The sequence below is a fragment of the Phyllostomus discolor genome, chromosome 10, assembly GCF_004126475.2.
Source record: "Phyllostomus discolor isolate MPI-MPIP mPhyDis1 chromosome 10, mPhyDis1.pri.v3, whole genome shotgun sequence".
Lineage (NCBI taxonomy): Eukaryota > Metazoa > Chordata > Mammalia > Chiroptera > Phyllostomidae > Phyllostomus > Phyllostomus discolor.
The window spans coordinates 19,811,421-19,827,199 of record NC_040912.2 but is presented as its reverse complement, the minus strand read 5'-3'; the positions used below and the strand labels follow the sequence as shown (position 1 = coordinate 19,827,199).

Genomic DNA, 15,779 nt, shown 5'->3' with positions numbered 1-15,779 from the left:
TTATTTGTTTATTTTTAAACTCAGCATAACAGCTGACCTCATTCCTAAGTAGACAAAGATGTATAATATCATTTTCCCAAATTAACCATCTGGTTCCTTTAGGAAGAATAATATTTCAATAGGTCGTTTCTCAAAGATATAGACAGATATAAAAGCTGAAGATATGTTAGGTATATAAAGAAAAAATAGAGGAAGCGTCATTTAAGGAGAATTTTCCTTACTCTTTCATTAATAATCACATTGTAAAATCATGACATTATTAGAATTATAAACTCTTAACTTTATTAAATACAGCATGAACATAATTGATACCATCCCGAGCAACTAGGTGGTCCAAGAATTTTGAACCTTCTTTTCACCTCTGGAAAACTGATCAGGAAGCCTGGCTGACATCCCAAATAAACCTAAGGGAGTTAATTGGACGGTCTTCAGCTAGTTTCTGCAGTCTTGTGCACGCCCCAAACCACGTCCTCCGGCTGAGTTACTGCTGTTGGAGTGGTTCAAAGTCAAAGGCCCAATGGGAGTGTTTACAGGTTGTTTTTCTGTTATTACACCGCTTCGCAGTGTTCTGCTTCAAAAAATAAAAAGTTTTGTATCTCTAAACTATTATTTATAATATGTGTAAAAATAAGCACACAATAACCCTATATTGAATGAGTCTTACAATGCTGCAATGGCTTAATTTGTTCTGTTTCTTTTATTTCTGCCTTTTTTCATTTGCTATTTTTGATGTTTTGTTTGATAAATATGTCATACACCGAATTCAGTTAGGTCTATAAGAAAAGGCAGAGATCCGTACCCTGGACACAATCTTGAGGGCATTAGGAAAAATAAACTAGGTACCACAGACAACCTCAACAAAACCAAGGCATGCCTTACACCCAGGAAAACAAATGATTTTCAGGCATATCCTGCTTGTCATTTGTGGTTACACAAAACAATAATTAAATTATGTGCTCCAGGAAACAGGAAGGAGTGGATAAGCAAAATACATGAAAAGAGCCTATAGTCCCTGTTTGTCCAAAATATAAGTCAGCATTCATTTATTTTGTTATTGGAATGAAAATGGGGTTGAAGTAATGTGTTTCTAGGGGTAATATGATATCTGAAAGCATTTAAATACTACATGTTTTCTATACAATTTTACTTTTAAGGAGTAGCGGCCAACATAATCTTTTCACAGAAGTAAATTGGATCGTACCATTTTCAGCTAAAGTTTTCTATCACTTTGTGTAGCTCTTAGCACCAAACATGAGCATAGTGGTGGCATTGACAATGGTGGCAGTAGCCTTAGTAAGTGCAATACAGGCTGTGAGGCTGCATCATGGCCTGTGCCCATCTCTCCCGTAGCCTCCCGCCCTCCCTGACCATTCTGATCCGGTTGTTCCAGTCATGGAAGTCTTATTTAAGCCACCGCAAATGAAGGTCTTTATGTGCCTTTCACACACTCTTCCATCTGCATTTCTCTTTCAGTAGCTAGTTCTTGATTAGCCCTTTAGACTTAACTAAATGATGCACCTACCAACAGATTCTATCTCAATACACTCCACTCCCAATTTAAATCATTTCCAGGTCTTTCTGGCTTCAGCGCAGTTTACTTTTTCCTCAGAAAAGTTACCACCATATGTAATTAAACATATTTTTGTGTTTTACTGTTTTATCCCCAACTTAACAAATAGCATGTTCCCTGAGGACAGAGAACCATACTTGCTTAGTTCAACTCCCGGTATCCAATGACTACACATTGATAAGCATTTATTATTTGGGAAATCAATTAGTGAATTAAGAAACTAGTAAAAAAAACTGACCCCATCTTCCTTCTTAAGAATTCCTTACTACTTTCAGCACAGTATATAGTATAAATTATTCTTCAAAATTTGTCAAGTGTTCGGGAAAAGTGAAAGCAGCCTCTTGGTGATATATCTCTGGAGACTTCTCTCTGCAAAGTAGGAAGGTTCTGCGAAATACTTCAAACTCCCTAAGAATTCAAAGAACGAATATAACAAGCCTGATAATGATGCCTTGAAACTCAAGTATGAGTATGAAATTTAAGAAATGTGCATGTATATGAAGAGTGGAGGGCTGTACCACACCCAGTTAGTTCCTTATTTTACTTTTTAAACAACCTTTTCCATTTATTTGTTGTGTGTCATTACATTAGGGTTCAGACAGTCAGTTCACCTCTAAGGTATATCTCAAAATCAAGCAAAGCATGCCCAACCTCTTCCTTTAGTTTCAATGGGAAACATTTTTTCTTTTCATGCCAGTGAAACAATCCTCCCATTGTGTGCTGAGCAGCTCCACACCCACACTGATCTCCCCTTCAGGTGCCTGGATTTCAATAGAGGTGACTTCATCCTTTTTATATTTCTTTTCAAAGTGAGACAAATGCTCTGGGAGGTAAAAATGTTCAAATGCACAGCATGAGATGTTTGTAAGTTATAGGCTAAAAATGCTAGAAAATAACGTTGTCCTCAAGAGGGGAGAGAAAAGTTATATAAAACTAGATCTTTTTTATCCTAAGGGGACCCCTTTCTGGCCTTAGGTATAAGATCAAGGAAAAAAATCTGTTTTATTTCTTTTATTTCACCTTTGCATAGTAGAATATTAAGTAGTATAAATTATAATAAGTCAACTAGCACCTACATTCATTAGTTATGTGATCTTAGGGAAATCATTAAACCACAAGAATTCCCCCTTTCTTTTTGTAAAATGAGGGGGGAAATTATAAGTTATCCTGCAGGATTAGGTACGTAGCACTGTCTCTGGCACACAGAAGGTATTCCATAATTGTTAGAGCTCTTGAGTGAGGGAAAACATTCTGATAAGTCCATACAGTTTAAAAATTGTTAGGGAAATCTAGAAGACAGGATAGATTTAGAAGAAATGGATATTTCCTTCCAAAGCCAACCAAGATTTGCTGATGAAGCTAAGAGGACACACAAAATTCATTTTTAAAAGTTCTACATTATCTCCTAGTTTAAAAAATCTAATCTACATCCTCAAAGGTTGGCATTACAGTTAAGAGATACTTGAGAAACAGTAGTATTTCTTTCTTTAAACATTTGTGTACTTCTTGGCTTTGTTTACTATACAAAGAAAATCTCTGAGTTCAACTCAAGCCTAATTTTTAAAAACTCCAAAGTTGTTATCTGTGGTCATAGATAAATTATGTACTTGAAATTAACAAACAGAGAAATTTAAGTGCTTAAAAATTAGAAACGCTAAACACAGCATACATACAGAATAAAGGGGAAGATTCTGGAAATACAGTTGTTAGTTTTAAAATCTTTGCAGATTCTCCATAAAAACAGTGCAAGAAGGGCTTCAAAAATCTATAGATAACATCTCCCACCAAACCAACATTTGGTAGGAATAAACTGCCAGGAATTAAAAAGGCTCACACAGTTTAAGAAACTACATGAGAAAGGATGGGGAGGAGAGAAGCCAAAAAAGGAAAAAAAAAAAAAACCACAAATCATCATCAGCTACTCTCTGAATAGCTTAGTGGGCTATTCTGGAAATAGAAGAATCAAGGAAAGGTGTTTGGAAGCTTCAATTCAGAGTTGAAAACAAAGGAACCACATCATAAAGGTTCCCACTGGACTGGGATAACTAGAGGTCTGGGCCCAACAGCATTCAAATCTGACAAAGCGAGGCACCGTCATATCGAAGCAGCAGCCTACGAAGAACAGACTGACGGAGAGAGGTGCACCGAGAATGAAGAAAGAGATGTTGCAGGTCAAGGAGAAGGGCAGTGGAGGTAGGAGCTCAGAACGAGCATGGCCCTCTCTCCCACCTTTTCCTGAAAACAACTGAGTAAGAAGCATTATGCTAATAAGACAGAAAAATTATTATGACCTACCCCTTCCTCCTAAAACCTGATAAAACTCTCTTACTTAAAAAAGAAGAACTGGGAGAGGATCTTAAAAAATCTCAAATATATTTACTATGAAAAAAATAAAATAGCCTCAGCCAGGTGGCTAAGTCGGTTGGAACATGGTCCCCTACATCAGAAGGTTGCCAGTTCGATCTCCAATCTGGCACACCCCTGGTCACAGTTTTGATCCCTGGTCGGGGCACACATCTGGGTTGCGAGTTCAGTCCCTGGTCAGGGCCCATATGGGAAAAAACCAGTCGATGTTTCTCTCTCACATGGATGCTTCTCTCTCTCTCTAAAAATCAATGATTATATCCTTGGGTGAGGATAAAAAAATAAATAATACAAAAAATAGAAGAGAAAAAGACAAAATAATGTCCCTACAGGCACATCAGAAAGAGGCATCCACATAATAAATGAAAATGGCAATCCAACATTTAATAATAAGATAAAAGAATCTAAGAAAACTATAGAACTATAAAAGTAGGAAGCAGAATAAATCAGAAATTGATTAAAACAGGAGAATTGAATAAATAATGTTTCAGAAATAAAGGGTAAATTAGGAAGGATACAAAACTGAATAAAAACAATGGATAATGCCTAAAGAAAAATATAAGATTGAGGGTTTGAAAAGTTTAAAATCAAAAAGACACTTAAAAAATCCAAGATAAAATAATAGCTGTAAAGATGGACAAAGAGCATATAACCTTTATGTAATAGAAATCTTTGAAAATGAAAGCTAAAGCAATGGAAAAGAAAATATTAGAAATAGTCATGCCATAACATGTTTAATGACATAAAATATGTGAAATTATACAATTTAAAAAGCATATTGTGTAAATAAGAATATCAACCTAAAATGGCCAAGAATGGGTAAATCCTAGTAAAAATATTGGACTTTAAATTAAAAAAAATTCCTTGGGCACTGAGACAAAGAGACCAAGTCATTTATCAGACAAAGAAGATCAGATTTTTATCACACTTCATAAAAATGTTTTACGATAAAGACAATGGAGAAGTATATTAAAGATGCTCATGGAGAATTTTTTGAAGCAAGGATTTTTTTTATCAAACCAAAATAAAAATGTAGATCTTCAGCCACAGAAAAACTGTGTTCATATGCAAGAACTCAGGAACACCGTACCCAGGAAAGCTTCTAAGGAACTCTATCGGAAGATTCATTTCAGAACCAAAAGGATTCGCAAGATACCAACATAAGGCTTCACAGTGGGCGTTATCTACAAATTTTCTTATGGAGCAAAGAATAAATCATGGTTTTAAGAGAAACTTTAGTATATAATTACATATGAATGGGAGAGTATTGTCTTAACATTTATTAACTGAGTTTAAAAGTGTCAATTCAAATTAGATAGTGAAAGAGGGAAGGTAGAAAAAGGAAGAAACTAATATCAATGTACCCCAGAATAGAGAAGCATTAGACAATAGTCAATTTATTAAGGTTAATAAATAAAAGACAAAAGTATTTTTTAAAGATTTTATTTATTTATTTTTAGAGAGGGGAAGGGAGGGAGAGAAACATCAATGTGTGGTTGCCTCTGGAGCATTCCCTACTGGGGACCTGACCCGCAACCCAGGCATATGCCCTGACTGGGAGTTGAACCGGTGACCCTTTGTTTCCCAGACCACTGCTCAATCCACTGAGCCACACCAGCCAAGGCAAGACAATAGTATTTTATAACAATATTAATATCAACATAGTCATCAAGAGGGAAGGAGAAAGAAAACCATAATAAATGTAATTATTTTTTTCCTCCAGCAAAGAGAGGATATGTGAAGCCATCAACATGGTTTTCTAGAGGAAAAAGAATCCCCACCCAACTATGTAAAGAAACCTAAAAATTAGGAACAGAATCCTGTAAAAGAAACTGAGAAAAGAAAGCCAAAAACACAAAAGAAGGATCAGAAAAATAAGATGTTACAAAAGCCACAGAATGAGATTTTTTTTCTAGAAGTATTAGACAAGCGAGTCAAGTCCTGCAATAAATCAGGGTAAAGATGGATAAATGTTTCACGGATTGTGCATAGGGAGGCCACTAAGGACCTCCCTGAGAGTGGTTCCTACAAAAGGTTAAGAAAGAAATCAGATTGCAATGGATGGGAGAAGGAGAAGGAAAGTTATTCTAAAGAAGTTTGACTGCAGGGTAACCTTGGGTTAGGAGAAAATGATTTGTTTGTTTGCTTTGCTTTAATTAACCGGAGGAACTGGAATATGTCGCAATGTTGATAAGAGTGAGGTAGAGGAGGGAGGGGAGCCAGAGCTCAGGAGAGAAAGCAGTCTTCCTAAGAGGATGGCAACAGATACAAGATTCTTTAGAGATCTGGCACTGGGAAGATACGGACATCCCCACCAGGAAGGGTGGACCTCTCTCTGAAGCAGAGGGCAAGGCCATATCTCGGAATGAAGGTCAAGATGGAAGAGTTATACCAGTGGTTCCTAACTGCAGGGTTATTTTGCCCCTACCCAGGCAACACTTAGCAACATCTGGAAACATTTTTGGTTGCTACAGCTAGGGGTTGGGGGTGATACTGGTATTCAGTGGGCAGAGCAGGGGTGCTCTGAAACAGTGTACTAAGCACAGCACAGGGCCTCACAACACAGAACCATCTAACCCTGATGCCAAGAGTGCTGAGGTTAACAATCTCTGGGTTAGCATTCGAAGAGGTTTAAAATATTCACAGAGGAGAATGGGCAGCTGAGTATGGAATCATGGTTGTTTTAAAACAGTCAGTGCTAGCCCTGGCTGGCGTAGCTCAGTGCATTGAGCGTGTGCTGCGAACCAAAGTGCCGCAGGTTCGATTCCCAGTCAGGGCACATGCCTGGGTTGCAGCCCATGGCCCCCAGCAACCGCACGTTGATCTTTCTCTCTCTCTCTTTCTCCCTCTTTTCCCTCTCTAAAAATAAATAAATAAATACAATCTTTAAAAAAAACAGTCAGTGCCCACTAAAGAACAACAATCTGCATTGTTGTATAATTTTCCCCGACAGTATCAAGATTAAGTGAAAGCTTAGAGAACTGAAAAGTTCTGACTAATATATACATGGGCAGTTACCAAGTGGGTGCATTCTAAAGACAAGAGAATTGAAGATATCAATAAAAGATACATGATCCACCCTGGCCGGTGTGGCTCAGTTGGAGCATTATCCTGTAACCAAAAGGTTGCAGGTTCAATCCCCAGTCCGGGCACAACCAATCCCTGGTCCAGGTGCCTGCAGGAGGCAACTGCTCGAAGTTTCTCTCTCACATTGATGTTGCTCTTTCTCCCTTCCTCTCTCTCTAAAAGCAATGAAAAGTGTCGTTGGGTGAGTTTTTAAAAATGAAATAAAACCCATGATCCATCCATTGAAGATTCCGATGGATCATGGAATCTAAGCTAGTTAAGGAACAGGATAAAACGAAAGGAAGCTGAAAGAAAGAAAGAAAAAAGATGAGGAGTCTGGGGCTTCCTAGAAATTTGAAATATGTGCTGTAGGAGTAATTTAGTAAAAGATATGAAATGATAAAATATGATGGTCAGAAGTTGCAAATAGACTTAGTATTTTTCAATACAATGGAGATGACGACAAAACCCAGGCTGGACCCAGTGGGGAATAGATGAAGTGCACTGAAAATGAAGGTCCCCGGAATGAGAAGGACAAGGACCTGAGAGGCCAGGGTGACGAATGTATCAGAGAAGGCCAGTGTGCATCCCTAAGTCCCATGTCATTTTGTCATTAAACACATACAGGAAAAGCAGAAAACAAAAGTGGGTATTGTAATAATTGTAACCAAAGGGCTCCTTGCAGGGTCTAATACTAGAAAAACCAATCAAGGAATTCGTCACACAAATCCACCAGCTAGGTGCTCAAGTTATAGAAAAACCCAGCTCTCTAAATTTTGGGTTGGTTGATAGCCGGAGTGCCAATAATATACTTTCAGGGCCCCATCTTACCAGTTTTGGTATTGACTGGATAAAGGATGAATGAGATTATTCAAGAGTGAAGGACCATTTTTGAGACAAAAGGGTGCTTCAGTGGGCCAGGCAGTGGCAAGTTACCGACAGCTAAGTATTCTGCAAGGCACACCAGTGAAATTGGGACACAGAACTTACCTCCAGGTTCTTAACAGCAGACTTGACACAGAAAGTGGAGAACAGGTGCTAAAATCCCAACACTGGGGGGAAATGCCCAGAAAGTCACTGGGTAAAAGCAACACGGGAGATTGCAATACAACCTTTATGCCTAAGAGACAGCTAAGATGGCCATTATTTTCTTTTCAGTCTTGGGTTGTTCTCTAAATGCTACGGGTAGAATTTGGGTAGAATTTGGACTGCCCGCCATCAAATTTCCCCACCTGAGGGAACTTCTTAAAAACTTGGATTCCGCCCTTGCTGGCATAGCTTAGTGGATTGAGCGTGGGCTGGGAATCAAAGTGTCCCAGGTTCGATTCCCAGCCAGGGTACATGCCTGGGTTGCAGGCCATAACCCCCAGCAACCGCACATTGATGTTTCTCTCTCTCTCTCTCTCTATCTCCCTCCCTTCCCTCTCTAAAAATAAATAAATAAAATCTTTAAAAAAAAAAAACTTGGATTCCAAAACTAATCCCAGACTATGGTTCATTAAATTTACATATTCCAGGAATCTACATTTCTAACAGTCTTCCATGTATCCAGTTCAGGGCTGAAGTTTGGGAACTAGTCATCGTCATACTGAGGTATGAGAATACCTCAGCTCATCCTCAAAAGTTGAATTATCACAGTTCACATTCACTGAAAACTCACTGCAAGCCAGAGACATTTCTGAGCCGTTTAAATATATTTATTTTATTCAGCAATTTCAACCAATTTACCATGTAGATGTTATTGGCATTTTCAATTTGAGATAAGGAAATTGGGCCATGAAGCTGACACCTGGGCACAGACAGTCCGATAAGAGAGCCTGTCCTCTCTCCAACGGTGCCCTTGTGATAAAATTAGCTAAATAAAATGAACTTTTTCTTTCTGCTTTTAACTACAACTTTATCATGTATATTGTTAAAAAGTCATCACATGTTTATCATAAGCTCTGATTGGTGGTGATACATTTCAATGAAAATAGGGAAATTAAAACTTAATAAAGTCCATTTGGTAAACAAAACATTTCAAACACACTGTTGTCATGAAAATCTACAATGGAAGTCTTTACTGGTAAAAGTGGCAAATAATTACTGGCGGCCTCGTCACGCATTACCACTTCTTCCATTTCCTTAGACTGCTATTAGATGTGACTTTGACTAGGAAGTTGATCAGTTCACCAAACAAGGGGAAGATAAAAGAACATATGTTCACTTCTTCAATATCATTAAACTCGATATCTGAATACTTACATTTAATTCATTTTTCAGCATTTCTTCAAGATGACGACCTACATGTTCTTCATCTTCTTTGGTATCCATAACTATGCAAATCTGTTGTGAAATTCTTTCTGAGATAAAAAAAATTTAAAAAAGAAGTAAGTTCCAAACACAATACGGAACAAAGCCCTAGTACACTGAAACTTATGCTTACCTACTGTTCATAGTTATTGAACAAGAATGGGAAGGTTTCAGCTTTGGGCCAAGTGGACTGACTTGGACTACACGCTCAGATGTCCTTGACTCTCTTAACCTACAAGTCAATGAATCCATCTATTTTACACTTTGTGGGTAGCTAACTACATGTATAAGCAATGGAAACAAAAGATCATAAGATACATTCGACAGGGAGTAACTGGAGATGAGAGCCCTTTGGCTCGCCAACTCAATCTTTCCCCTGTTTATAAGGAGTCACAGAATCTGATCAACCAGCTCCCCGGCAGAGCCTCTCTTCAGGCTGTGTCTCTGTGTGCAGCTCACTGTGCCACCTGGTGTCCTGAGTGAGTATAGCGCTTCCCTTGGCTTCCTTCTAGATTGAATTTAACACAATTGCGTTCCTATCCCCTTAACTATTCTCACAACAAGTGAAAATGCTAAATGGATTTTCTTTGAATTTGGAAGGCTTACTGCACGTGGTTTAAAGACCTAAGCTATATGACACAGTGATAGCCACTTTGGGAACCCTGGATGCACTCTCCCCAAAGCTATGCACTGCTCCTCTACAGCAGATAGATCTGAAATACTAAGCAATGGCTAAGGAGATATTGAATGGTATTATGTCATGGATAAAGGGGAAAGTGTCATTTTAAATAGGAATCCCAAATGAAAGTCCACTTCTTACATGGGCAACTTTATATAGCGTGCCTTAAAAAAACATTGATCTGGCAAAAGTTAATGACTCTTCCAAGCAAGGCTGGGGAGGACAGACCATTTAAAATAATAACATCACCAGTTAATAGTACTCATATTACTAACTACCTCCCACCTATTGAGAACATTATACAGGGGTGAGCAAAAGTAGGTTTACATAATACAAATAAATAATGCAATAATTAGAAAGTAATAATACAAGAATAAACTGTGTTTCGCATACTCACAACTATAAACCTACTTTTACCTCCCTCTGTATTTTTTCTATTTAGGACTCTGTTTACACATCTGCAAGCTTCCTACCAATTTTTAAATATCTGTCATTCTAAGTTACACTATTCTAATAAAATTATAACATAATTTTGAACATAAATCAATGATCTAGATAGTAAGTGATGTGAAGCATCATTTTGCTAGAGATATAAACCGATTGACAATATCAGATAAATCTTTACAATAAAAATGATCTAGGAGCTCACTCTTGAAAGGTTAATAGGTTTTGCTTACAAACACAGGCAGGGGTTTTGAAAGCAATTAAGAGGGACAAGGTTAAAAAATACTTTTAATGCGCTGAGACAGGAGCAATGTGGGCATAAGCTTCATGTGACCAGAGACGAGAGGAGTCCTGGAGAGCCAGGGGAGGGTGTAGCAGTGAGCTATGAAGCGGGACGTGCAGTGACAGCAGATCATGGAGGTAACACGCTGTCTTAGACACTACGTTGTCCCAAAAGTGTTAGACCAGAAGGTAATGATCACACAAGCAATGGCTTGAAAACAGAGTTAATCCAAACTTACGCAGGGTAAAATTACTAAACGTTTAGAGAAATTTGTACTTTATCATGTCCTAGTAAAAATTCAGATAGCTTTCAAATGCCTCTTATACATACACACACAAAAAAAATATGATTAATTGATTATATGGGAATAGTAAAAAAAAAAAACTCCAAATTATGGGATTTAAAATTTTTTCCCGCTACATGGACTTAGTAAAGACCCTACATTACAAGATTTTAATGAGGAATAAATGAGCCAGTATGTATACAGTTATGTAGTGTGACCAGTGCAAGTAGATCTCAATAAATCACAGAATAATGCTTTTGTCATTATGGTTGCATACACTCAATAAGAATATAAAATAAGGTTCCTTTTGTCTACTCAAAACACAACCCATTTCTAACTTCTAACTGCTCCTCGTGGTCTTAATACTTCAAAGTTGGGTGAATAATCTCTACCAATTTGGTCCCATTAAGTCTTCTTTTCAAATTTCCAAGTTTCCCCAAATACACAACTGTTAGGTGTAACACTGGAATACCTGTCTTGAGTAATACACAATACTATGTTTTGTGTATTACTGAATTCCTTTCAACTAAAATGAATACCTTCTACTTAGGACCATTCATTTGTATCTCTGTTTGTCTATTACATCTAGGTTGAAGCATCCGATGTGATTTCTGTTAATAATCCCACAAACATACAGTGACAATCTTAAATGGGAATGTTAATGTACTTAAGGCCTTCATCAAAAAAAAAAAAAAAAAAGACAACAGCCGCAATGACTATACTTGAGCCATACGTCTGGAAGGCCAAAATGAAAAAGAATGTAGCTATTGGAACAGGGTTCAAATAAGCTGAACCTCTTTAATTCCATAGTTATTCTAGTATTGCCCAACTCAAAGAGAGAGAAAAAATATATATAACATTTAAAAATGTTTTTACATGAAGCACAAAACTCTTTCCAAACATAATACGATTAATCTTCATTGTTTCTCAAAGCAAAGTCTTTAACAACTTCCTTGAGGTTAATGATGAAATCAAAACAAAAATAGGAGGCTTTAGGATTAATCTGCTGTTCTATTAATATGGCATGTCTTAGAAATTTTTAGAGGTTAAAATAAAACAGAAGCACTGGGAAAACTATAAAGTCATGTTACTTCCCAGAATCATAAAAACTCTAAGCAAGAATCTAGCCTTTGTTCTCACTCCTGAAAACACCTAAGGATAAATGAGAAAAATATTGGAATTAACATGAAATCATACCTTACCTGTCAACTTGATGACTACTATTAATCTCTGAGATTTAGTTTTCACACTACTTTCTAGCTTTTTAAAAATCTTCCTAAAAGGAAACTCGTGTCACATGATGAAATATTTTGATAACTAAACCATTATAATACATTCCCCTCAAAATTATTTTTAACATGTACTCTCTGATTTAAAGAGAATTAACTCTTCATGTGTATATAGCTTCTGAGTATCCCATAGTTCAATGTGACTTAGCAGAGAGAAAATTCAAACTGGAACATGACTTGAAGTCTACAGGCTAGTATTAAAAGCTATGAGCATTAGTTAATAAGCCCAGTTAATACCTTGTCCCTGTGCATGAGAACTTGTACATGGTCAAGGTATCATGGACAATGACAATGCAGTAATTACGCCCTTTTCTGCTGGGCATATGTTCCAGGACCTCCAGCAGATGCCTTAAACCAGATATACCAAACCCTACATGTAATGTTGCTTCCTGTAAATACACACCTATAATAAATTTTCATTTATAAATTGGGCACAGTAAGAGATTAACAGCAACACCAGTAAAAAAGAACAACTATAACAAAATGCTGTAATAAAATTCACATAAATGTGTTTTCTACCTTCTTCTGTCTTCATGGTTTCTGATGAGAAATCTACAGTCATTCAAATTATTGTTCTCCTACAAAAGAATACATCATTTTTCACTGCCTTCAAGATTTTTATTTTGCCTTCATTTTTCAGCAGTTTATGAAGTGACTGGTGTGGATTTCTTTGGGGTACCGTGTTGGAGCTACCTGAGCTTCTTGAGTCTGTAGATTTATGTCTTTAACCAAATTTGGGGCTTTATTTTTAATTTAGAATTCCTTAAAATATTTTTCTTTTTTTTAAAGATTTTATTTATTTATTTTTAGTCAGAGGGGAAAGGAAGGAGAGAGAGAAACAATGTGTGGTTGCCTCTTGTGTGCCCCCTACTGGGGATATGGCCTGCAACCAAGGCATGTGCCCTGACTGGGAATCAAACAAGCAACCCTTTGGTTTGCAGGCCAGCACTCAATCCACTGAGCCACATCAGCCAGGGAATTCTTTTTCCTATACTGTACTCTCTCCTCTTTTTCCAGAACTGAGATTAAATGTTGCATTCCCACCTATACTCAGTACTATTTATTTTTCCCCCAATCTCTTTTCATTCTGTAGTTCAGACTAAAAAAAATCTGATGATATAATTAACTTTACTGGCACTTTCTCTGTCACCCATATTCTGTTTTTTATTTTGGTTATTGTAATTTTTTCCAGTTCTAAATTTCCATTTGGCTCTTCTTTGTGTTCTCTATGCCTTTGCTGAGATTTCCTGTCTTTCATTTCAAAAGCATTCCCGTGATTGTATAACCACTATCCTATACACCTGAAACTAGTATTAAATAATATTGAATGTGAAGTGTAATTGAAAAGTATCTAATTTTTCTACAAGGATTCCCCCATATTTCTTGTAGCATTTTTTAAATCAGTGCTTTAAAGTATTTGTCAGATAATCCCAACACCTATGTATTCCCAGCATGGGTATGTATTGATTGTTCTTTCCCCTGTGAGTTTAGGTTTTCCTGGTTCTTTGTGTGCCAAGTGATATTGGAGCACATCCTGTGTATTTCGGTAATATCCTCTCTTACCGCCATCTCTCCTGTCCATTCTGTTTCTCTAATGCAACCCTTTTTAGCACTCCACAATGTGTTTTCATAAGTGTTTAATTCCAATGGTATTTTAACTAAAGTCCTTCATAAAAGTTTATGAATGAGACCAAAATTTAATTTGTAATATACTCATCTTTCAATAGTTCCTCTTGGTACACATAAACTACACCGGCTTCATCCAAAGGTTAAAAAAAAATAGGTACAGTTTGGGATCTTTTCATTTAACTTCACAAAATAGTGATATGTACAATTTCTGACTTACACAGCTTCCTCTTTGCTGCATGGCAGATACACTGCCATATTAAAGAGAAAACACATCTAGATATACACCTCCATCAATTAATCATCAGTAGAGACTTATGAGTGCTCAGGATGGTGTCTGTATTTTACAAGGAATTTTCAAATAGCATGGAGGAGAGACAAGCTTAAACAGTATGTTAGTCCCACAAGCAAGTGCGGAAAAAAATCAAGAAGCCAGCCTTCAGTTTTCTTGAAAACATTCAACACCGTGACTTCCATAAGGTCTCATTATCCACTATACTGATCTCTGACCTAAAATGTTAGTGTTCTGAGGTAAATAAGAAACAACTATATCGAATCCAACTATAATCCTTTGCAAAAGATGTTTGAAGCCCTACTCCATTCAAAGGAAGGGCAGTTATCTTCTATTCTGTGGAGTTCCTTCAATCAAAAGCCAATCTGCAGGATCCATTTTCTGTCTCACATGGGATATTTTAAAGTAGTGTTACTAAAAATAGAACTGCCTTTTGACCTCGCAATTCCATTGCTGGGGGTATATCCTAAGAACCCTGAAACAACAATCCAAAAGAACCTATGCACCCCAATGTTCAGAGGGGACGGCAGGCAACTCAGGAAAAGCAGCCGACAAGCCACTGCCATAGGACAAGTGGACAATGGGGCAGCAGACAGAGACCCACGGGAGAACCATACACCCCGCATTAAAGGGTCAAAGTGGCCTTCCGAGAAGTTAGCTCTACTGCTGACTGCACATGTTTCAACTGGAGGGCAATGGTATGTAGGCAGATTTTTCAAAAGAGATGTTTTATATCAGATCTTAACCGCATTTGTAAATGAGTCACTAAATACAGGATGAAGTTTCCTACCTTACAACTAAAAGTGAAGAGCAGACCTGTGACATCTTGTTTCCTGCACATGTTTTTACATGTACCTATATTACCATTTTCCAAGTGAATGATGAAGTACTCTTTTTTCTTTTCAAAGTATATATTCTTTCTCAATTAAAAGAGAAATAAATTTAAAGGAAGTGCTAGTGACTCATCAGTACATTTACAAAATGTATAATTGCTTTGAGCAAAAATGTCATGTTTGGATTTTTTGTTGTTGGTTTTTTTTTCCCTACCTACATCAGAGTAAAATATAACTGGCTGGCTTTTGACTGTTATCAGGTCTTGTTTAGCTAGCTGCTTAGCACTGTACTGTGGTCTTAGAAGCTTTTCATCATGGCTAATTTACTTGACTATGTTTGCATTCACATCCCACTAATGACAAATTTAAAATTATAAAATTAAACCAAAAAAGTGAACTCTACTTTTTCTAATCTGGACCCAAATATTTAACTTTCCAATTGAATATTTTAACAATACTCCAAGGAAACCAAACCGCTATTAAATCACACTGTAATCTTCCTATTCTGATTAATTAAAGCTTGACGCAAATGTTCTTACAGATCAGCGTAGGGTAGAGTCATAGCACTATTATTTTCAAGAGAGAGAGGAACAAAAACTATATTATGTACAAAGAACTCATGGTATTAGTGTGAAAATTTGGGAAATGAAGCAGCACAGTCAAAAGGCAGACATCAAAAATCACAGTTTCCATGTAAATCTTAGCTGTCACTTTGCATTGTCCGAAAAGCATAGTTAATAACACAAATGGTGCCATCA

The 15,779-nt window shown here is 37.0% G+C and overlaps 1 protein-coding gene across 1 annotated transcript in view; it reads right to left on the bottom strand.

Annotated features, from left to right (window-relative positions):
* CRPPA (CDP-L-ribitol pyrophosphorylase A) overlaps positions 1–15,779 on the bottom strand; it is a 197,088-nt gene that overhangs the window by 113,043 nt on the left and 68,266 nt on the right. The window contains exon 6 of the mRNA XM_028525859.2: positions 9,245–9,342. Coding sequence (XP_028381660.1) covers positions 9,245–9,342 — 98 coding nt within the window. The remainder of the gene's footprint in view (positions 1–9,244; positions 9,343–15,779) is intronic.